This window comes from Gouania willdenowi, chromosome 6, assembly GCF_900634775.1.
Source record: "Gouania willdenowi chromosome 6, fGouWil2.1, whole genome shotgun sequence".
NCBI lineage: Eukaryota > Metazoa > Chordata > Actinopteri > Blenniiformes > Gobiesocidae > Gouania > Gouania willdenowi.
In genome coordinates this window covers 54,556,379-54,581,559 of record NC_041049.1, presented here as the reverse complement: position 1 = coordinate 54,581,559, position 25,181 = coordinate 54,556,379, and the positions used below count along the sequence as shown (strand labels likewise).

At 36.5% G+C, this 25,181-nt stretch overlaps 1 protein-coding gene across 1 annotated transcript in view; it reads left to right on the top strand.

Annotated features, from left to right (window-relative positions):
- The window catches only part of spon1b (spondin 1b), a 98,460-nt gene extending 73,802 nt beyond the window's left edge, over positions 1 to 24,658 (top strand). Inside the window, exons 8-16 of the mRNA XM_028450051.1 lie at positions 2,021 to 2,222; positions 5,874 to 6,014; positions 8,802 to 8,877; positions 11,007 to 11,189; positions 18,073 to 18,243; positions 18,444 to 18,611; positions 19,529 to 19,687; positions 21,219 to 21,479; positions 22,406 to 24,658. Of these exons, the coding sequence (XP_028305852.1) occupies positions 2,021 to 2,222; positions 5,874 to 6,014; positions 8,802 to 8,877; positions 11,007 to 11,189; positions 18,073 to 18,243; positions 18,444 to 18,611; positions 19,529 to 19,687; positions 21,219 to 21,479; positions 22,406 to 22,572 (1,528 nt within the window). The 3' untranslated portion in view covers positions 22,573 to 24,658. The remainder of the gene's footprint in view (positions 1 to 2,020; positions 2,223 to 5,873; positions 6,015 to 8,801; positions 8,878 to 11,006; positions 11,190 to 18,072; positions 18,244 to 18,443; positions 18,612 to 19,528; positions 19,688 to 21,218; positions 21,480 to 22,405) is intronic.
- Positions 24,659 to 25,181: the final 523 nt, after the last annotated feature.

Here is a 25,181-nt window from a genome sequence, read left to right as displayed (position 1 = left end):
CATAATGAAGTTTAATAATGTCAACGCCTCTAATGCCTTGCTCTAATGCCACTGAGGTAGTGATGCTGTGTCTTACTCTGAAGGTCATTGGTTTGATTTGATGCTTGAACTTTTCAAATGTGAGTTTGTATGATCTTTCTGCAGGTTTATGCACAAAAATAAAAAAGAAAGCTGGTTCACTGCCGGACACTTGAAGGCAATCCAGTGTTTTAGAAATATTAATTGTGGTACTTGGCAATATCTTTGAAAGTAAGTCATTGAAAACAGTGGAAGCCACAGACCATTAACTTCTAACTGAAGGACATGGAAGAGTCAAAATGCAGCCTTAAAACTTATTGCTGCATTAATCTATAATGATGTGGGTTTCTATGATCAATGGTAGCATTATACTTTACAACCACACACCAGTCATTCATCATCATCATCATCATCATTTATAGAAGTGTTGCACCTTTTATGTATTTTCCTTGATAAAAAATAGTATCAATCTTTAGTTCAAGGTGAGGAAATTAAGATGCAATAATAAACTCCTGAAACATTTGGAATATTAAAGCTGACGCTAAACGATCATCTTTTTTTTCCTTCATTTTAAAGCTTTTCAAAATCTACCGAGTGTTTTTCTGAGCTATTAAAGAGATTACAAGGCTTAAAGTGTGGAAGAGACAGACACATTTTTTTCTGTGATCATTAGTACCACTATAACATGTTTTAAACGATGTTTCATGAATAATGTGTTTGTGGTAATGACTTTTATCTGATTTTCAATATCAGACTTTTTGGTTTGCACAAACGTTCACGTGAAATCTTTGATGCTGGCTTTCACAAATCACACACATGCCTGACATTCTGAAATCTAATGAGAATTAGATAGCATTGCTCTGTAGCGTATTGATGAACATGCTATAATTGTTTTAATGATGGCTTCCTTGTTGTGCCTCTTAAAAGCCAGATTGACTTGTCTGCACTCTGCAAGTATCATCTCAAGAACAATTAGAAAGTCATCCTATTTCTAGCTTGCAGCAACACACACTCACACACACACACACACACACACACACACACACACACACACACACACACACACACACACACACACACACACACACACACACACACACACACACACACAGACACATGTGCTCCCACAAACAAATGCATTTTATTTTCTCCAAACATCTGTTAAATCACCACTTCTAACAACGTTTACCATTTGCTATGCATTGAGCTACTATTGTTTTCATTAATTGTAGCACTTGCATAGAAATTAGTACACACGCGCATATAGGCGCACACATACACACACCCGCTCACACTGCAAGTGCAAAGATGTGATGAAACCCAGCTATTAGAATTGATTTTTGCTATTGGTTGAGAATAAAATCATGTGACGTTTTAGGACCATCTTGCATCACAAACAAGCACTGTTAGCCCCGCCCCTTTTATAAAAATGAGCAATTATGGGCTCTGCAATCTGTGGTGAGTAGGTTGGATTGAGAGAAGAGTGAATAGACAGGTTTATTGAGTAATGAGTTGCTAGTTAACACAGCATAGATTGTTCATCGGAGATTTTATAGTATAGACTGGGCGTGTTTTAACTGCTCCAGGAGCCCCGCCTATAATCAAGACATTTTTTTTTAAATTTCCCTCCTAGCGGCAGGTCAGGAGAAAGCAGGGGTTCAGTTACTCAGATAGAGATAAGAAAGTTCCTTTAAACAGATTAAACCCTCCAGCAGAACCAGAAGCAAGAAAATGTCATTGTTGTGCTATAAACAACATAATGACTTTTTTTTTTTGGATATCTCACAAGATTTCAAGCATACAAAAAGTTTGGGACATAAATTATTTTCTGACTCCATTTGGAAACTGCAGAGCTTGAATATTGCAGTCCATAGCATCGTCATTGGGGTCAAGGATTAACAGCATTAAAGCAGATCTGTCCAACAATTGGAATGTGAAGTATGGTACTCTCATTTATTCCGTAGCTTATTTGCTGATGTGTTTTCATTCCTTTTCCCAACAGGCGAGCAGCTCCCTCAGCTGAGTTTTCAGTGGACCGGACTCGCCACCTGATGTCCTTCCTAACAATGCTTGGGCCGAGTCCAGATTGGAACGTTGGCCTATCAGGAGAGGACCTGTGTACCAAGGAGTGTGGCTGGGTCCAGAGGCTAGAGACAGAACTCATTCCCTGGGATGCTGGCACGGATAGTGGAGTCACTTATGAAGTAAAGTTCTTTTGACAAATGTTTTTTCTACTTTAGGAGTTGTGTTGTCTGGGAAAGTTCAGGTTTAGACGGTTCTTATTAGTTGAAATAGAGCTGACAGCCTCTTCAGCCTTTACCTAAATAAATCTAATGCAAAAAAAAAATCAAATAAGCTTGTGCAGTTTGTTTTTTTTTGGATTAGTTGTAAATTAGCCGCAATTGAATTTTAATCTCATACAGTTTTTCAAAAATTGTAGCTTTTCTTTCTCCTCATACATGCACAGAAGCACATAGCAACAAACCCATTCAATAGAAACGACTTCCTAATATATTGGTGTTTGGTGATTGACGCATTTTAATGTTTACTCAGATCATTTGACTTCTGCACTGCAAGACATTCAAACCTGTAAGAACATTTGCTAGTTTTAGTGGCAGACAGTTTTAAATGAAAAAAACATCCTGACTTTAACATTCCTTTTACTTTGAAAAGACTTGGTTTTTAGTTTTCTAAAGCCCTGGAATGAAATGTTTTCATTGATATTCAACCACTGTTTGTAGAAAAGAGGGATTTATTTATAGTTTACAAGCTCATGAATACACAAAGAATTCTTCCCTCTGCATGGATATGGTAAATATATGCAAAATCAAGGGAAAATCCAACTATTTCATCTTACATTCAGATTGCTTTCTAAAGAAATTCTTAGCTACTCTAAACATGATGCCTTTATCTTGTATAGTCATTTGGTTCTGCTGTGATTGTCTGGGTTTATTGTAGCCGAAGAACCAAAGATGTTCACAAGGCAACAATTATTCAATCCAAAAATAAAAAAAAAAATCTATTTGCAAAAAACTAAATATAAAATCCCAACTTAAATTCTTAAATCAGGCACAAAGCAGGGCACACCTGGATAACAGTCTTTCACAGAGAAACATTCCTCTAACTAGAATATTTGCATTTCCTGAAGAAAATGCAAGTGAGGATGCAGGTGCTGGCCCACGTTGCACTGTATTAGCTTAATATTAACATTAGCTAGCATTAGCATTAGCTTAGCATAATCATTAACATAGAATTAACCTCATGTTAGCAATAGTTTAGTGTTAACAATAACCTAGCATTAGTAGAAACCTAGTATTAGCATTAACCTAGCATTATCACAAACCTAACATTAACACTAATCTAGCATTAGTCTATTCAATTCAATGAAATTCAACTTTATTTATTTAGCGCAAATTACAACAAAGTCATCTCAAAGCGCTATCAAAATATAAAATTCATAATAAGAAGGAAAAAACCCAACAAGATCCACATGAACAAGTTTTAAAGGAGACATATCATGCCTTTAAATCCTTCCTTTTTACATATAAATCATACAGTTGTGGTCTATATAAAACGGAACTGCAATACTTGTGTCTGAATTCCTCATTATTATAGCTCCACAGGCCCCTTTTCTACCTCTGATGTGCTTCTAAGAGCAACTCGTTTTGGTGCGGTCTCTTTAAATGTAAATGAGACACTTCATACCCCGCCCCCTCTCCAGGTTGCAGAGGTGACACTCGGTTCAACTCCACCCTGTTGGGCCATTTTTGTAGTTTGATAGAAGAGATACGATTGTCTAGCGGCACAGAAACTGTTTATTCACACGTTATTTACAAAATGTCAACAACAGAAGACTTGTCCATCCAGCCTTACATGTTCAAGCCAGAGTCTGACCCGGCGGAGCGAGATGAAAATGAAACGAGCACATAGTGCTAACATATGAAGATGGTGAAACTGCTAATGCTAACAAAACAATGACAGGGACGTCTTATCATCACACTTTTTAGCATTATTTACAGCTTACCGAAGTGCTCTGTTCATCGTCTCCAAAGATAGAAGGAATTGAACCCTCAATCAGACAAAGTCTTTCTGTAAATCCTTCTTTATACTGGTGGAGGTTGCAGAAGCAGTCATGCTTGAAGTGCTTCGCGCACACAAAAATGACCTTACCCACACATGTGGGCACATTTCCGTGAAAAATAAAACTCAACCAGGCACTTTTAAAAGGTTCTGATGCTGGGAGACGTTGTAATGAAGCGTGTGGGTTACTACATCCAACAACCAAACATTTTGACTCATCCTCTCGTAACTTGGACTACAAAATCGCAGCGAGAAATAAAAATGGCAGATTGCTCAAAGTGTTGGGCCTGGAGTCGTTGTCCTAATTTGGCAGTTCCGCTGCAAATACTGTGACGTTATTGTTCAAAAAAACGTAATAGAGAATAGAAAAATTGAAACAGATTGAAAAATATGACCAAAACAGAATATGAAGATATCTACGGAGCACCTGAAGAGATTAATTTGACCTTTTCTGTACTTCTAAACACTCTAAAATTACAACAAAATGCATTTAAGGGCCAAAAAAGTAGATTTAGCATGATATGTCCCCTTTAAGCGACAGTGGGAAAATAATAACTCTTTTAGCAGGAAGAAAGCTTTATGTTATGTATATAACCTTGGTTTTATGAGTAATATGAGTGATATTACTCATGGAACCGGGGTTATATACATAACCTAAAGTTTTATTTCATAATATTTTGTGAGATGTCTAATTAATCGAATTTCGATTAATTGAGCAGCCCTAGTAACTATCTAAAAACAAGCATGTTTGGTTGATATCTTTTTAACAATGAATGAATATTTTTAAAAGAAAAGAAAAAACTTAGCTGTGCTTAATGATTTTAAGAATGTGTTGATTTTTTTTTCAGCCTGACATTCTGTCATACATTCTGCTACATGATTGATTATTTTTCCTGCAGCACAGGTAACTCCCTGGCCCTCAGTTCTAGCTGTTTACCTTTGATTACTCAAACCATTTTTTAGTGGAAGTCCAAGACTTGCTTTACCTCAGGCGCGTTTGAGGCACAATATATGAGAGCAGATGTTTTCCTCGAGGACATCAGGCCTTTTTAGACCGGGTGGGCCATTTCCACTGCTAATTCAGTGTGGTTGGTGGGAGTAATTGTCATCAGATTATCCTCTGATTTTCCCCTGCAGCGTCTCGTTTGTTGGACACCTGCATTTTTCTATTGAAAAATCATCAGAGCTAAGTGATCATTGGAGTCTCATAAAGAGATACAGTAACAATAGTGACTTGGCTTTGTAGTCCTCAATTTTTTGTTTTTAAAGGGAACCCCGAGTGATCGCAGGTGACTGGTTTTTGTGTTTTCGACCACTCAAAGCTATGAAAACTACTATGAACATGGAAAAGCACAAACCTAAAAAGAATGAGTTTCAAGAAAATGATCTGGGATTATCCTCAGTTCACTGTTTTGGATCCATTCTGAGTGGAAATGTTTTTCATTTGGGGCTTTGTGTAAAGTCAATATGTAAATAATAATTAATGAAGAGTAGCTCATTAATAAACAAAACATGAAAGTTTATATAGAGCTAATTTCCATCTCTAATCCATCTGCTGGCCAATGATAGTAATAGAAAATGACACAAAACAAATCAACATTAAAAATAGCAGAAGGAGACGAATGTAGCATAATTGCATAAAAGTTCATTTAAAAAAAAAAAAAAAACAGCACAGTGTTTGTATGGTAACTTAAATATAAACATTATGTATTGATTTAGATAAAATAAAGATAGTATTTCTGGCTGACACATCCTATTATCTTCTGTCCTTTTAGTCACCGAACAAGCCTACCTTGCCCCAGGAAAAGATCCGACCCCTGACCAGTTTGGATCACCCACAGAGCCCCTTCTATGACCCAGAGGGTGGAGCTATCACCCCCGTGGCCCGGGTGCTAGTGGAACGCATCGCCAGAAAGGTAACGTTGTCTGTTATTTGTGGTTTTGACATTGTCATTTTCAAGGATGAACTAGAGGTATTGATAGTGGTAGATAATACACCATGAACTAAAAGTTTTCATCCTAGATTTCATGATTACATTTGATATTTACCTTTATATTAAACTAATTCTGATTATTGGCTAATAAGCTTCACTACAATACTTCTATCAAATCCTGCTCAAACCACCAAAAATATATTTATATATACAGTATATCATTTTTTTTTTGGTTTCAAAAATTGTTTGCAGGTTTTCCATGTTTTTTAATACTTTATTGCATTAATTAACAAACAAAATGTCATTTTCACAGACAGCTGTCACCAAACGTTCACTGCATTTTTTTTTTTTTAGTATATATAACACAAAACAGACAAAAACAGAACAAAACAAAATAAAAATAAAAAATTATAAAAAAAAAAAAAAAAATTAAAAAAAACAATTTAACTGGGGATAAATAAAAAGTGTAAGTGCCTTTTTGTCAAACATCTTTTCATGAAATTATGTAATCGTGAAGTCTTGCTTTAGTTTGCTCTACTGTTCACAACCAAAGATTTATTTTGGGTGAGATTTGTTGTTTTTATGTCCTTATCACCTGCTTCATAGCTGCATTACACAAAACATGAAAAAGTGGAATATCCGCCTTGTTTATTATTAATAATACATGTATTTTTAAAATTTAATTTCAGGTTTTGATTTAGTTAAAAGATATCTGGCAGTGCCTTCTCAACCTCTTTCCAGAATTTGCTCAGACTAGGACATGTAAGAAGCATACAGTATGTATAGCATTTGCTTTTTTCCTCTCCAACATTTAGTGCCATGAGCAGTCGTTAAAGTCTTTATGTTTCCATGCAGGAGTTTTCTTTCCATTCCTCTACCTCAATGTTAATGTTTAATTTTTTTCCCCATTTTTTTCTTATTTTATTTTCAAATAAACATTGCTTTTGTAATATTTTAGATAAGAGATTTCCTTTAACGTTCTTTCTATTTTGAACCAAATACTCTAATATTTCATTTATCGTTACATTCACCTCTGCATGTTGCGTAAGGAAACTTCTTAACTGTAAAAACTTAAAAATTTGATTTTGGTCTAGTTCTTAAGCTGCAGCTATTGTTTCAAATGAATCTATTGTATTGTTTGTAATTAATTGTGAGTATGTTTTTAGCCCTTTGCTGGCCCACAAATCTAATATTTTGTCAGAATTTGGTATAAAGTCAGGATTGTGTGCCATTTCCCTGAAGAGTACACATTCACTATTTATCTGAAGTATTTTACACGCCTGCTTCCAGTTGTAGTAGTGTTTAAAATACATACTTTCTGTCCACCGAGTCTTTCCGAATCTTTTTTTCTTATAAACGGTAATGTCCCTATTGATAATTTGGCCACTTCTTGTTTTAATTGAATCCATTTTACCTCTGTTTCCCCTTTCATTCACTGCTTGATTAAAATCTGTGTAGCATAGAAGTAGTTTTGCAAATTAGGCATACCTAATCAACCTTCTTCTTTCTGCTATAGTAAAGTTTTAAATGTTATTCTCTGCCTTCTATTATTCAATATAAAGTTTGACATAATATTCTATTTATCAATATTGGATTTTGCTGTTGGTGTTGGTAATGCCTGAAAAAGGAATGATAACATTGGTAGTACCATTATTTTTAGTGTTTCCACTCTGCTCAGTATTCCATCTGGTATCAGCTTGCATCTATTTAAATCCTGTTGTATTTTTTGTAATTATTATTATACAGCTCTTCTAAGGTCTTACTAATGTTAATGCCCAAATATTTTATTTTCTGTCCCACCTAAGCTTTATCTTTAAGATATTGACTAATTTGTTTTCCTATTACTAATCATTCACACTTATGTTTATTCAATTTATACCCTGAGACTGTACTATATTCATCACTTGTTTTCATTAATTCATTTAAATATTCTTCTGGTGCAGTAAGATAAACAATTATGTCATCTGCATAAAGTGCAAGATTATGCATTTCATTTCCTACCTGTAATCCTTTGATATTTTCCTTCTGTCTTTTTGCTTCTGCTAACACTTCAGTATATATAGCGAACAATAGAGGGGAAAGAGGGTCTCCCTGTCTAGTCCCTCTTTGTATATTAAATCTTATTGACAGTGTATCATTTTTTCTAACCTTTGCATATGGATCACTATAGATTGCCTGCAACCATGGCAACCATTCGAAGTAGTCAAGTAGTTTAAACATAAAAAGCTACTCACTAAATCAAAAGCTTTCTCCACATCTAGAGTTAATAGCAGCAGATCAGCATCTTGTTTTTGAACATAGTCGATAAGATCTATAGTTCACCTTATGTTATCTGCCAACAACCAACATGGAATAAAACCACACTGATTTAAGTTAACTACATATTTAGTAATATATTTTAATCTTTTGGCCAATATTGATGATATTAGTTTGTTTGTAATCTGTGTTAAGAAGTGATATAGGCCTGTATGAGGAGCTCTGTGTGGGATCTTTTCCTTATTTATGAATAACTGTGATAACTACTGACCACCATGTCTGGGCCCATTACCAGTATCCAAAGCATAATTGTAAGCATTACGCAGTAGGGGAATTATTATTTTTTTAATTCCATTTGCTGTTATTGCCTTAATCAATGTAAAGTTATTTTCTGCTGATACTTTTGATGCATTAGGTTTATCCAAACATGTTTTCATTTGATATTCATCGGCTTTAGCATCATGACCATATGATGTTTCATAGTATCTGGCATCTACATGTTTTTTGTGACAGGGCGAACAATGCAATGTGGTACCAGACACCGTAGATGATATAGTTGCTGATATTGGACAGGAGGAAAAAGAGGAAGGTAAAGTAACACACACACATGCAAATATGCACACACGCACACAACTTGGAAACAGATGCAACAAACTACTAATGCAAAGTTTCATTAACTGTTATTGCATTTCCTTGTGTTTTTCTAACTTTGTCTTACCTTGAGAACGCTGCACTTAAAAAACCCAGACTCAGTGAGTCCCAGAGTCTTAAAGGGTTTCATGGGGAGTTCAAGGACACTCACATCGCTTTTTACAGATAAAGCCGTTTTTAATAAGATTCCTATGGCGGGTCAAAAAGTGAAGGGACACATTTGAGGTTTTATTATATGCTTTCTGCTGTGAGAAGAGTTTTTCTCCTAGTACTATAGACATACTGTATCACCACAGTGAGACCTGAAGGACTGTGTTTCTGTTTCATTAGAAGAAATTGTGAAGATTTTTACATCAGGACAGAAAATAAGTCTGGGTTTGTTTTTTGATTTTGTTTTGTGAACAATGATGATTTTTTTCTCTCTCTAGAGAAGTATGATAATTATCAGTCTGATAACGTATGAAGGATAATTGCATTAGCTGGGTTTCAGTCACGTGGTTATGACGCACGAAGGGGGCGTGATTTCAGATGGAGGGCAGGAAGTAAAAATGGAGGATACGCCTACGGAGGAAACTTAAATTTTATTTAAATAACAATGTTTTAAGGGAGGCACTCCTTTGAAAGGTTCTTGTTTTCCTTATCATTATCTTTGTAATGTGTTAATGAGAAAATGTTCCTTTTTTTCTGCTAATGCATTGTTAGAAATGAAAAATTATAATTATTATTATTTTTTTAATAATTAATGGATCGGTTGAAAAATCCTCCATGTTACTGAATTATAGTGGTTTCTCCTACATTAGAGTTTAGAAAGTAAAAAAATGTGATCTGAAATTGAAAATGTAATTTTTCCTTTTTATCAAACTGCAGAACACGATGAGTGCGATGTGCCTTTAATGTTCTCATGCTAAGTAAACATTTACTCTTGTTACGCTGTGAAACAGTATTTACTGTGTTTTCCGTTATATGCCTGTACTTATTTCTCCCTTGTTATTGTGTCGGATGATTCTCCAGATACAAATATTCAATCACATACTGTATATCCCCACCAAGTCCGCCTGGAGCCTTAGCTTTTTATGCTACACATGAACTAAACCCTCGTTTTTGTGTTAGCATCTGTGTTTCTTCTTAAAGGGGAAGTCTAAAGTTGTCATTAGTCATTTCATTTTGCCGTTTTTGTCTCCAAAAAGACTGTATTAAAATGCATTTTGTGACGTTAGCTTGGCGCTAGCGTTAGCTCGGTGCTTGTGTTAGCTCACTTGTTAGGGTTCTGCAGGTTCATCATCTTCATTTTCATCTCGCTCCGCCGGGTCAGACTCTGGCTGGAACATGTAAGGCTGGATGGACAAGTCTTCTGTTGTTGACATTTTGTAAATAACGTGTGAATAAACATTTTCTGCACCGCTACATAATCATATCTCTTCTATCAAACTACAAAAATGGCCGAACGGGGTGGAGTTGAACCAGGTGTCACCTCTGCAACCTGGAGAGGGGGCGGGGTCTGAAGTGTCTCATTTGCATTTAAAGAGACCACACCAAAACGAGTTGCTCTTAGAAGCACATCAGAAAAGGGGTAGAAAAGTGTCCTGTGGAGCTATAATAATGAGGAATTCAGACCCAAGCATTGCAGTTCCGCTTTATTTAAACCACAGCTGTATGATTTATATCTAAAAAGGAAGGATTTAAAAGCATGATATGTCTCCTTTAAATCTCATGCCATAATATCCAAGTAAAGAAGTAAAGAAAAAGAGGTTTGATGTCATGCAGTTTATTCTCTCTCACCCCTTACCAATTTACTGCTCCTCTCTGAACCCCACAGAGTGCTGTTAAATCAAGCCGTACAAGTGTAGTGCTACCACTGTTGATAATTGGACCAAACATTCACAAATAGCAAACTTCTCTCCTGTTGTGTCTCGGTGTCACTTTATGGCCTCTCGAAGTGTTCTCCCTGGAATAATCACCTTTAAATAGTCTTATACCATTTCTTTTAGTCCCTCTGCTGTTGTGTTTAGCCAACAACAAAAAGGTTTTGAAAAAGCTTAACATGTTTCAAATTTGATTGTCTTTTAGACGACACACCAGAGACGTGCATCTACTCAGGCTGGTCTCCCTGGTCAGCGTGCAGTAGCGCCACATGTGAAAAAGGTCGCAGAATGAGACAAAGGATGCTAAAGGCTCAGCTGGATCTCAGTGTGCCGTGTCCACACACTCAGGACTTCCAGCCCTGCATGGGCCCTGGGTGCAGCATGGAAGGTAAGCGCTGACTGACCGACAGAGGTTATTTCACTGAGGACTGGGAATCCGTGTACCCTTCGTTCTATGGTTATTCCGTTTTAAAACCAAATCATAATAGAAAATAAACAGTGTGGTTATTTTGTTTTATTGACTTAACCAAAAAGATTGAAATTAAATATTCTCTTTGTGTGATATTTGGATATTTACTGGAAAACTAGGTTGAAAGCGTCATGTTTTAATCTCACCACACAGAGTGACCCACAGACGGGGGCGGACTCTTACTCTGCTGCGTTTGATATAATTATATTGCATATACTGCATCCTTAACCACTAGGCCACCACTGCCGATGTGTTTTTTTTTGTATTGGTTCACAGCTCGGCTCAGCAGCAGTGGGAACTGGAGCTTAGTTAAAGTCTAATAAAACAAAATACTGTGACGTTACAAGAAAATATCAAAGTGCATCGCGATGGGGTGACTCAGCGACCAGCGCCTATCAAATCCAAAGATTTAAATTTTGCGCCTGGTCTTGTAATGGTGATGACATACTGTATCTGGGTTTAAGCGATTACCATTGGTTCACGTTTTTACGGCAGCCAATCAGATTGCTTTGGGTGATTTGTGGGGTTGTGGTTTGTTCGTGGGTGTGTTCTATGAGTGGATGGAAAAATAAATATGAATATAACCCAAAACACAGTACTATTATAACCTTCAAAGCAAGATGAGAGCAGAGATCATATTTTTCTGGTCAGTTTGACACTAAACGTTATTTGTTGCTGCAAGGTTACAAGGGAATAATCATTAGGAACACATAAACTGTAACTTTAATGTGTGTAATTTCCTGGTTTCCCGTGAATGAAAGAGTTAATGACACAGCATAAGGAAAAAAATACATTTAAATTTGTTTCACAATTCTGTGTCCAATTTAAAAAAAAAAGTTTTTGTTGTTAATTCTTGGAGCAAAAGCACAGTGTCTATGCCTTGGTTCTTGGCAAGTAGGGAGAAGACACGCAGTTAAGTCGTAAATTCCTGTCGGCCTTTTTGTTCTCAGCTTGTGAGAGAGAGAAAGGAGGAGGACAAATGGATGTTTAATTCACTGTTCCTGTGGTTAAAAAGGCGTGCCGTAGTATCTGTGACCAGTCACAGACATGGTCTCCTACATCTTAGGTTTTTTGGTCTTTGTCTTACAAACATTTTATTGCCATTGTTTCAGCAGAATCCACAAACATATCCATTTGGATGTAGAAATACTGATAGAAAGACTTCACCTTTAGAAAACAGGTCGTGCTTTAAGACATTTTCTAAACAGATGCAAGCAGCGACAAAAATATCAAACAGTTTCTTTCTGCTCAGTCATGCAGTGGGCAAATGACTAATATATGCAAGTTTTGTCCATGCACTTTTCATCTCGCATACAAATGCAATGCTTCACGAACAACAAAGCACCCAGAAAAAGTGAAAAAAAACATCTGTTATGCTGTCAAATATCTGTCAGCGGGTATCGAGCGTTCATATCTAAGCAACAAAAGGAGCAATCAGTGAACCTTTGTGGATTAAAATCCAGGTGTCTCTTTGTGCAAAACAATTTTGTGGTGAGGTTACAGTTTTTTTTATTTCACAAACCAAGCTGGATTAATTTTCCCTGAAATTTGATTTGCGGAGTCGATTGGCAATGGTTGAGGAGTGTGTTGTGATGGATTTTCTTGGCGCGTGTAAGAATTAAACTGGTGAAACTGTAACAGGTTCCACCTTTTTAGTGATCAGAGAGAAACAGCAATTCACTGTGAAAGTAAACACTGGCTCGGAAGTTGTCAAACGTCTGAAGCTACACATTCAAGTAAATCCTTATTTAGTGTTGGTGACTGGGTACTTTAATTACTTCAGGGGAGCAAAATATGGTGTGGATTAGCTCCTAATGCTGAGCAAACTGCAGCTGGCTGTATAATCACCGTTCATCTGTGTTTTTATTGTGAAGACAACAATTTAAAATGTGGCAAATGTTTGCATTCTGGGAATAATGTTTATTTAGAATTAGGTGTACAGTTTGTTTTTTTTATCCAAGCATTATTAATGGTAATTTAAAGATGGTGGGTTTGACACTTTAGCTAACATTTTAAAAAATCATACTTGTATTTCATCCACTACTGATGCTAGTGTGAGTCCAAAAACTCTGCTGAAGTGACATTTCTGGTGTTGTCACAAATGGAAAGTTGTGCCAAAACAATGGCAGATGTTTTTATTGTGGCATTCCACGGAAACACCTGAATACGGACGGAATGTAATGTTTAGTAGAGTGGTGTGAAATCACAGAGAACAGCCCTAACAAACCAGAACAAAAATGGCATCAAGTGAGTCACTGTCTTCCTTGTTTGGCAAAGAAACACAATAAACAAGAGCCCTCAGAGAGCACCAAATCTCCTCTTTGCCAGATATTGGCAGTTATCTGGATCAATGATTCTGATCATGGTGCCTTAATCATTCACAATTTAAAGGCTTGAAAGAAATATCATCACCATTAATAACGACACAGTAGGTACAACTGTATGGACACCCCCATTTTTTTTGAAAAACCGCAATGAATAGTGCAGCCAAATGACATTCAGTGGTGTAATTAACCAACCAACCCAACATGACAAAGTCAAATTTCATAAAGTTTGGTCAATTACGAACCGCAATATGAAGAGATGGGAAATTTTTGATTTTTTCAAACATCAGAATCAGTATTTTGATGAGTTTGAAAAATATATTTTGTTTTTCATATATATTAATTATCGTCCCCAGCATCTAAAATGTAAAAAAAAAAGCAATAAAATGAAATCCAAGCCCTGTCTGTCTGACCTTCACCCTTCACTACTTCTCTCATATATGTTAGTGAGTTCACATCTTCTGTTTTCATTGACCATCTTGTCAGTGTGTGGCCAAAGATTTATAATTGCAGGAATCGTGCTGAGGCGGTCCAGGGGCCAACACTAATGTTGATAATTAGTCACTGGAAAACACTTGGGCCCTGTGGAGGCCTCATTAGTGCCTGAAGTACCTGTGACTTTAATTAATGATGCAATGCGTCCACCTCTATCACGCCATAAGTGATGAGAAAGCCAGTTTCGACTTGCAGTGAATCATTTCCACACCAGCAGGGCCTCGTCTTTATAACAATGACAAAGTCTGACTTAGGTACGAGCAGTCATGTCTCACTGTTAATGCAGAATAGGCAGATCTGCACGTCGTGATAACGCACATCAGATTGTGGCTTGTTAACCGTGACAGACTGTGGTTTCCTGTTCAGTCGATACTGGCGTTCTATGAAAAAGGACGCTTCCTCAGGCTGTTTGCCTTATTAAAAAAAAAAAGAAAGTTTGGACAGTTTTTAAAAAGGATCTTTTTGAAAAAAGCTGGTTCAAGTTTTAGATGACGAAAACTTTCTGAAGTCTCTGCGAGTGTTTGCAGAAAGTGAGAGTATCCTGCACGAATGGAACGGCCTTTTATGTGTTGTTTTACTTCTTCTTCTAATTTACATTCACAGCATAAATGTAAGCATAAATAATTCAGTCGGGAGAACGATTTTGGATCTAAAGCACCATTTTTTTTCCACACACAATTGATTTACTAGTTTAAATGTATCCAGTTGGCATCGTTTATGCGTACATGCTAGATAAGATAGGTAAAAGTAAACTTCCCAAGTATGAAGATTTGCTTTGTCCTACATGTACCTACTGTATAAGAAGGAAGAAGTGCATTGTTTTCATAGCGACTGCCAGGGAGTTTAAGAACATTTCACAAGATTATTTACTTGACAACACTGACAGTTAATAAAAAAATATGTTTTAGATATTCTGATGAGAAATCAATGATAACAAGTGTTAGCTCTATGATAAACCGATATCATTAAGGCGTCCCTTGCATGTTTCTTCTTGTTTGCAGCCATCATTACTAGGCAGATGTAACGTAGTTTATTGATACTGTATTAAGACAACGGTCTAACTAAGGGCAACTTAACATACTTTACTGTTGTACTGTATATCTACCCAGATAGCACGCATACGTCTCGCCGATGTCGGCCTCAGATCGTGCGTCGGCATTCTACTCCTAATGCATCATTTTGTGTGTTTTTTCCCCCAAATTGGTGATAGCACTTATAAAATTGTAGAACTGTAAAATGTCACTTCCATGAAGCTGTTTTTGTGCTGGGGCTCTTTTGGCTATGCTGCTGAAAATACATTTATGATCATGAACTGTGTCTCTCTTTATTTTGTCCACACATAATACGCTATATAGTGGTAGTACTGTATATTGGTTTTGTTGTTGTTGTTGTTGTGATATTGCCATATTTCTATCAGATTTAAGGAAATACTCGACTATGGATATGGAGATATTTATACTAATTGAATGATCCGAGCTACACAAAGGTTAATATAAGCTGTAGAGAGGTCGCACTGAGCATCTTTAATCCATTGTCCAAACATCGGCCAAACGTCGATGTCTCCGCGACGTCTGCCCAATGAGCAAACACTCTCCATAATACGTTGTGCCGACGTCGGCAGGATGTATGTGTGCTATCAGGGTGTCATGTACTAATGGTAGCTCGTGTGGTTTGAGTGGACAAGGCTCCATTTTCCAACGTGGGGTCCATCATTTTTCAATCTTAATCAAACCTCTGATCTAAAAGCTCCTACAGGAACACTTTTCCAATCAAATAAATGCCCTTTCAATGTTTTTTCTTTTTTTTTTTTTTGCCATGAAGTGTAAAATGACATACATGTAATGTATGTAATAATGTAATGCACTCTCTTCTCTGTATTCATGTTTAGTTCTCCCACATACTTTTATGTACTTTTCTTTCAGTCTCTTTCTTCTGCCTCTATTGCAGGGTTCCCACATTTATTGTATCTGTTAGTTCAACGACACCAAAATACTCAATTTGAACTTTAAAACTCCAGACTCTTGATACATACTGTTATTAGGAATAAATAATCAAAGTGTCACCTTTAAAATGTCTATGAGACTAATATCTGAAAGCATGTAATGCATTGGAGACGAGAGACGGAGATGCGTCGATTCACTTTGCTCTGCACTTTATCATGTAAATACAAACTGAGCAGCGAGAGAGGTCAAAAGCACCACACACGTAAACCCAGAAGCTCCAAATCATAACATATCTCCCTTAAAGGTACAGTCCCTTGGTGAATGTCTCTTTAGTCTTACTTGTGGGTCACCACTGCATATTTTTTTAAGACTTTCGACACTCAATGGTTGGTCAGGATGTTGTTTTTTTAATTATGAGAATTCTTTGAATTAAGATTAGATAAAAATGTTCCCAAATACAAAACGAAAAAAACCTCAAATGAAAACAAATTTTCTGAATTATGGGTAAGTCAGACATAATCCCTGAAAATTCTGCTAAATCATCAGTTGTATTCTATGTGGCAACTATAAGCTAATGAGTTTTGTCAACGGAAACTAAACACAATTCTTACCACATACTAGGAGTAAGCACTGACTTCATGATGCAATAAACTGCAACCTTATACTTTAAAAAAGAAAGTACCAGATCAAAGGATAAATTACCGATCCAGATGTAACTGGACATGTATGTGTCCTCTTTGCAATACCTTTACACTCCCATAGGGGGCAGATGTGACAAGATAATGTTTTATCTATTATTAATCTATAAGTAAAGGTTTTTAGCTTCAACTGAACACTTTTTGCAACTGTGAAGTGCTTTTAAAGTGCGTTCCTTGTTGTCTGCATTAATATTATTTCTCTTTAAAGGTGCAATATGTGGAATCTTCAACTTTTAAATATGTCTTAAATGCCTTAAATAAAATTTTGAGTGTTAAGATGTCATGCCATATGTGATTTTTTTTTTAGACTACATAGTTATATATACATTAGTAAATATTGCCGGCCTGGCCAACCTGTAGTACCTGTTTTCCACCAGTTGGGTGAGTATAAGCGTATTTTCAACAGAGCAGTCCCTGAACTAGGCCGTCTCTGGTAACAAACATCCATCAAGATAAACGGTGCGCTACCTGTGAGGTTTACAACTAACAAACAATTGCTTAAACATCTTCACTCATGAACGCATCACACATGTAAAGCTGATGATATACATCGGCCCCCATGGGACCGCCGAAAACATTTGCGAGGTGTAGCAGAGAACCTGTACATTCAGTGGTCAGGACTGGATATGGCAGAAGTGTTGGTTTTTACGCAGTAATATGCCACCTAGTGGTGGCAGAAATTGCTTGCAAATCTCACATATTGCACCTATAAGACTCATGTGTCAAACTCAAGGCCCGGGGGGTCAAATTTGGCCCTCGAGAACATCAAATGTGGCCTGCTCCAGAAAGTAAAAATGATTAAAAAAGACATGAAACATTACAAAAATGACAAACTAATTGAATTGTAGATAACTCAGCACCTCCAAAAACAAAAATTCTATTAAAATCCACAATGTTTACAGAGCTCAGTTTTCCAGTTCCTATATCACATGACGGCATTCATTTATAACTCTCTTTTTTCAAAAATCTTGCGTTTGTCCTCAAATTATTTAACAAAATTTCTCCAAATTCCCCTAAATCAGGGAGATTTAAGTGAAGATCCTGCTGGGACTGATATACTCACATACTTTATCATTTATATATCATTTGTACATGGAAATGCAAACTAGGGCATAATAATGTTGAATTTGCAGTTTTTCCATCTAAAATCTGTGGCCCACTTAAGTTCAAACTGGTTTGTATTTGGCCCCTGAACTATAATGAGTTTGACACCCCTGTTTTAAGGAATAATGCATTTGTGTGACAACTGTCTGGAATGCAGATGTTGGTATTTTTACAGTTAGTATAACATAAAATACCTGATGAAAAAGCAGTGTGTTTTTGTCTTTGTGCTGCTGAACAGAGCCATCGACATGCATGATGTCGGAGTGGATCAGCTGGTCGGCCTGCAGCGTGTCCTGTGGGATGGGGATGAGGTCCAGAGAGAGATATGTCAAACAGTATCCTGAGGACGGCTCGCTCTGTCAACTCCACACTGAGGAGACTGAGAAATGTGTTGTCAATGAAGAATGCTGTGAGTTTTTACTTTTCTTTTTTTTTTACTTTTTTGACGTTTTGTCGAGTGAGTGAGAGTTCACCAAGTTCCCTGAGCTGCAAATCCAAAACCAGAACAAATAAAACCAACTGACGACTGAATGAATCTACGTATCAGTCAACAGGTTTTTGACTTGTACATTTGAATGTAGTGTGTAATTTGTATTTTGTGTCCCCCAGCTCCCAGCAGCTGTGTAGTGACTGAATGGACAGAGTGGGATCCCTGCAGCGTTACCTGTGGCGTTGGCATAAGGAGACGCGAGCGCATGGTGAAGATGCCTCCGATCGATGGGTCCATGTGTAAAACTGAAGTCGCTGAAGTGGAGAAATGCATGATGCCCGAGTGCCGTGAGTCTGTTTTTAATGATGTGGAGCAAACAAGGAAAACAATTATTTACACACTTTGCTGAATTTAAGTTCTATGTATTTAGTGTCAAATACTTAAAATACTAATATTACCAAAACTGTAACACATTCTATTAACTCATTCAGTGCCAGCCATTTTCAGATTTTCTACCCCCCTCAGTGCCAGCCGTTTTTGAGCATTTTGGCTGATTTTAAAGACCCACAGAATATTTTCTACTATGACTATCTGAAATCTGACACCGGATTCTGAAAGACTGAAGCCTCTACTTTCATTACAAAAAAGAATTTGTTTCTGGCTTATTTTGTTCTTTTGTAATCAGCCGTTGAATAGAGCAAGTTTTACACAAATCTTCAGTTTCAGAGCAAAAAGCTGAGAAAACCGCCCACAGCTTAGATATTTATGAGGGACCTCTGCCAGGGTGTTTTCTAGTAATCCCCGTGAAAAAACGCAAATGACGAGTTATCTCGTCAATGGCACTGAGTGAGTTAAGGGTGTAAGAAAGAATCGATTCAGCAATATATCGTAATATTTCATCACTCCATGATTAAATGTAAATTGTTATGATTATTTTAAGAATTTAAGAACTTAGAATCCGAATCTGTTGTAGAAGCAAAAGTTAAACTAAAAAAAATAATAATTTGACAGTTTGACAAACATACCACTTGTTTTTTATATTGGTACTTGAATTACAGTTAGTTACCATTTACTTGTTCTTGCAAGTTTAATTTTTTTTAATAAATTCTATTTCATACAATTTTGTACTTGTAAATATGAAATTTGTAATTTTTTATATCGTGATTATATCGTAGAGTATTGTGATATGTCGTATTGTGACATGCAGGTCGTATCGTCAGATTAATGGCAATGTACACCCCTACGTTCTATCCTGTGTCCACAGATACAATCCCCTGCATGCTCTCTCCATGGTCTGACTGGAGTGAATGCAGCGTGACATGTGGGCGGGGCTTAAGAACCCGTCAGAGGATGCTAAAGTCGGATCCTGCAGAGTGCACAGAGGAGCTGGAGCAGTCAGAGAAATGCATGCTGCCTGAATGCCGTAAGACACTGCTATACATTTTCTATCATAAAGCCCACAACAGCAACAACAACACAGCAAGGAATGCGTCTTTAGTTACAAGTGCATCTGATACAGCTCTTATACAACTTAAAGAAAAGTCACAAGTTACCTGGGGTTTTTGGTTCGAGATGATTTCTTGAGTTTTCTGTGATTTTTTTAGTGTTAAGATGCACCGTTAACAGCTTTAGTATTCAAGCTGATATGGTTCCCACTGACATTATAAAATGTGGAGTCGTTTGTCATTCTTGCAAAGCGAAGAAATGGCACTGAGTGGAAGATTGTAAACACTTGTCTTGGAGTGCACCTAAAAATAGGAGTAATAAATCAGTCCATGACTGAACAGGTGCGGATGGGCAACATTAACAATTAAAGTAGAGAGTTTCAAAAAGCCTGTTGGTTTTTCTTCTTACGCATTCAAATCAATACTGTGGATTCACCTGTGTCTGTTTAAGCCTTGGCTATTTGTTCTTAAATGTTAAATGAATGAGCGGAAGATAAAAAGGGATTTTTATCCTTTTTTATCTTGGAAATTTGTCTGAATTTACAATGTTATTAAAACTGTGATAAGAAGGACATTATTGACCTCAAATGACTGACAGACTTATTGTAATAGACATGTTTTAATATTGTGGACACGCTTACACGAACTAGGGAGATTTTTTTCGCCAATATCACACCACTGGATTAACCAATACCGATATACTGTACATAGATCTCCCAGCCTATTTGTAGCTCACAATATATATATAGATATATATATTCATAGAAGAAAAGAAAAACATTGTCTACTTAACATTTTTTCATTACACATGAATTTTATTATTACTAATCTAAAACAGGTGATTGCACATTTGATTGATAGAATGAAAGTCACATTTTTTACCTTTTTCAGTAAAAGTTCAATTTTACTTTGTTTGAAATTGTATTGCCATAAATGGGACCCTTAAAATGTTTCATTCTTCAACTGAAAAGGTTTAGGAACCACTGTTCCATTGGATGTATTCCACAACTAAACGTTGTCTGTGCAAAATATGAATACTTATTCAACTTTAGTAATTGAAGAAGTGCCATTTTGGTTTTTAATTTGTTGTTTTTTCACTATTGGTGGGAAGAAAAAAAAAAACAATACCGATGTTGACCAATATTACATTTTATGCCTAATATCAGTCTATAATATCGCTGGCCAATGATATCGCCCATCTCTATTCTTAAACATTAGAGTTTGAACCTTAAATCCCAAAAGGAGCTTCTTTTAACCCATTGAATCCAGACAAAGACTGAGGGGTGAACCAGAGTTAAAAGGCAAGATAAACAGCTCATTGCAAAGCTAAAAAAGAAACATTGAACCTCTGCATTTCACAGCTGGAAGCCATCAAACAACTCAGTGTTCCATTTTTATAATTCATCTGAAACAGTTCCACTAAAAATGTTCTTAAACATAAAACATAAACTTAACCTAATTCTACTTTTTCCCCATAATGTTCCTGTCTGTGTTCTCCTTCCTACGCAGCTGTTGACTGCATGGTGTCAGATTGGTCCGAGTGGTCAGAATGCAACAAGTCCTGTGGCAAAGGACACACCATCAGGACTCGGATGGTTAAACTGGAGCCCCAGTTTGGGGGCAGCGCTTGTCCTGAGATGATCCAGAGAAAGAAATGCAAGATCAGGAAGTGCAGGACAAAAACAAAGGCTGACAGAGGAGGAGGAGGAGGAGGAAAGAGGAGGCGAAGAGGCAAACAGGGAAAGGATGCAGCCACAGAGGAAACGTCAGGTTGGTGGTGCACTTTGGAATAGTTGCCTGTCACTTACTTTACACTTTAAAGATTGATCTGTAATCTTAACATGCAGTCGGCATCCCTGCAGCCATACTTTTCTATCTGCTCCAACACCGAAAATGGAGAAATGTATCAACTATTACTATATAGGTTTATCTGCACAGTCAGATATCTCAAACCTGCAGGACTGCAACCCTCCAGGACAGTTTACACTTGTCTGTTATATTATTTAAGACACTGTTTCTCATTTAATACAATCTTTTAAAACACAATCATTATATTTACAATAAAATCATGACAGAAAACAATAAATAAAAGTCCATAGTTATGTTATCACGTGATGTCCACATTCAACAGTGTGTTCACTCAGATAAGACACCATATCTTGTGCAAAAGTGGTCTCGACCGTCGACCACAGAATCAATTTGAAACCACTATATCTGGCTACATTGATAAGAATAAAAATAAATTAAAGTCTGGAAAGGCTGAAAACTAAAACAAATCCACCACACTGGGAACATCAGAACATTCATTTGAATGGATTTATTGGATTTTCATGCATACTTGAATGCCTTACACTTGTAAGTTTTACCCACAAAGCAACATTTTCCTTCCACCTAGTTTCCTTAAGTGTTTCTTTTATAAACTCAGAGTCTTCTTGAGAAGGAAGTGATAGATAGATATATATATATAATACTTTTTATTTTATTTTATATTCATATTTATATTTGTATATATAGTCTCAATTATTTATCGTAATTTATCACCTTTTGGTGTTTTTGGGTGTTACCTTCTATTGTTTTCGGGGGTTTTTCTTGCACTTTCATACTTCCATAAAATAACACTCTACTCTATTGTTTGTTTATGGAGTTGTTTGAATGATACTAGAGCTCCCTCTGCTGTCCAACATGTGTTCCTACAGGGTGCAGGATGCAGCCGTGGAGCAGCTGGACAGACTGCACTAAACCCTGTGGGGGGGGCATCCAGGAGCGCTTCATGATGGTGAAGAAAAGAGCGAAGGGCAGCAGCAGCACGGGCAGCTGTAAGGACCGCAAGGAAATACGTGCCTGCAACGTTCATCTCTGCTAAAGATCACCACAATAGATCCATTCTTTTGAGATGGTTAAAGAGTAGTCACGCTTCACTCGGATGAATACATACTTTGTAAACCTGAATTTGGAAAATGAGAAATATGAATGACAGGTGCTTAGAAAAGCCATTGTAGGTCATTTAGAAAACAGGGCTGGTTTCTTTTTTAAAGAATTAGGCTGTGTTCGAAATTGCATATTATCATATTATACTCTACACACTCAATGAGTACATACTGTCTACTATAAGTATGGTTAGGAGGATTAGGACGATGACCGTTCCCACTGAAGTATACTTCTGAGTTTACCAAGATGCATTTTGGACCTACAACGACAAAAACCAGAACCACACAGAGGATAATTATCTCCGTTGATCCGCCACCTTTGAAAGCTAGATCAACACATGGTCATTTGATCCATAAAACTTGCGAAAAACACATTTAATTCTGACTTTTTGGAGACCCGCCATTGTGCGGTTAACTTCCAAACAAGTGCCCTATGTTAAAAAACAATACAAGACAAGACGAAATGCTACTTTTAGCTTCAAACCGGTCCCAGGACGATTTTAAGTTCTGCTCGCATTGCATCATAGTGCAGTTGAGTATGATTAGTGTGCCCACTGTGCATACTTGAAAGGCAGTGGCTATCTGTACGGTTGCCGTATCAATATACCAACATTCTATCCATACGCAGCGCCCCAATTTGGCCAGTTTAGGTAATGTGATAGGTCAGTCATTGGCCAGTTTAGGTCCCATGACTAAGACTAAACCTAAAAATTGTTGCGATATTGAGTTATAACCTAACCCTAAGACGCTCCATACTTGTTCTCTGGTAACCAATAGCACCCGGGGTTGTCCTTACTGCAACCGTACAGATATAACACTTTCTACCTGAAAAATGTCCCAATATAGTATACATCTGGATATTTCTCGCATTCTCAATCTTTCCATACTTTCTAACTGGAACACGCTACATACTCATTTTGACGTCAGTCTTAGTATGAGTAGTTGGTTAATATGCCATTTCCAACACACCCTTAGTGTTTGTGTCCTGTGAAAAACATTTCACTAATTATACAAGTCCTGTAGTTTCGCTGGGTACAGTTTTTGATGGAATAGTAACTTTCCTAAAACTTAAGAATAGCAGATAGCCTGTCTTTAATTAGATAAATCACACCAATGCTCAAGTGCTGAGTAAATGTTGCATTTTATTATAAAAGTAGAACAAGATTCAAAATGTTTAATTCTGTACCTAAAAAACAAAATGTTCCCAAACACTCAAATGATTCAAACTCATCATCCATAAATATAAATACCTAAAGAAATCATAATATTTTGGATAGAGTTTTTGGTTTAAATTCAGATCAGTTGTGTTAGATTTGAGATTCTACTCCAAGTTAAAAGTTGATATGCTATTTAAACTCTAGACAGTATTTACTCAATCATTCGACACATTTAAATGGAGATGTTTTTATACTGTTAAAGGTTTCTCTTTATACTCCGTCTCGCTGTTTTCCTGTCGTCGCAGCTAATGTGGCGTTAAAAAAGCAACACTCGTTTCTAAACCTATCACAACACTTTTCTTTAGCACGTGACCAAAATCATTTCTCTGACTTGTCTGCCTTATCAGCTGTAGTGAGCATCTTCAAAGCAGATGGCTAAATGACTGTATGTGATGTGGAAAGGTCCTGAAAAACAGAAACAGGTGAAGCCTTAGATGTCACGTGACTCCCACAGGATCAGGGGACGGAGGGTTTTCACAGTGAATCTGCACAAAAGCATTCAAAGACCTGTTTCTGAAGCCTCGGTCACAACACACTGTATCATTGTTTTAATTACTGTGCTTTGATTATATAAACCTGTGATTCTTTAACATAGTCAAACGTGTGGCCTTTCTTTTCTTTAGAGTTGTTTTGTTTTGTTGTGTGTGTTTGAATTGTCACCAATTTGCGTTGACAGTATACACTCTTTGTTTTTGACAAGCTTGAATGTTTTTTTTCTTTAACACTGTATTATTGTGACTATTTTGTAATAAAAAAATATTAAAAAAAAATCCACCTTTCCAATAAAAAAAAGTTGACCTGTGAATTGTGTTGTTTTCTGAGCGTGTTTTATTCAAATCAACTTTGTTTTCATTTGACACACTGTATTAAAGTTTATTATATGATAATAATAGTTACAAATTTTAACTAATTCATCCATCTCATACCTATTTCCGTGACACCGTAATCTGTTAAAATTATATAATTTGATATAATATTCATACTGTCTTTTTGTAAAACATTTTCATTACACAAATGCATCTTTTTTGCAACTGTACTTACAGTTTATTTCCACTAGAGGGAGGTAAAGGAACAAGAGATTGAAAAATTGACATTTTAATTATATTTTATTTTATATATATATATATATTAAAAATATATATTATTATTATTAAATATGTTAAAGCACCAGAACCATGTTTGTTTGCCTGGTTTATGGTTTTAAATTTAAAAAATCTTCTGATTAGGCACATAATTATCACAGGACACTATTATTGCAGCTGAAATGTTAAAATGTTTTTGCGTTTTTGATCAATTATACAGATCTTTTTAAAGTCTGACATTTTCAA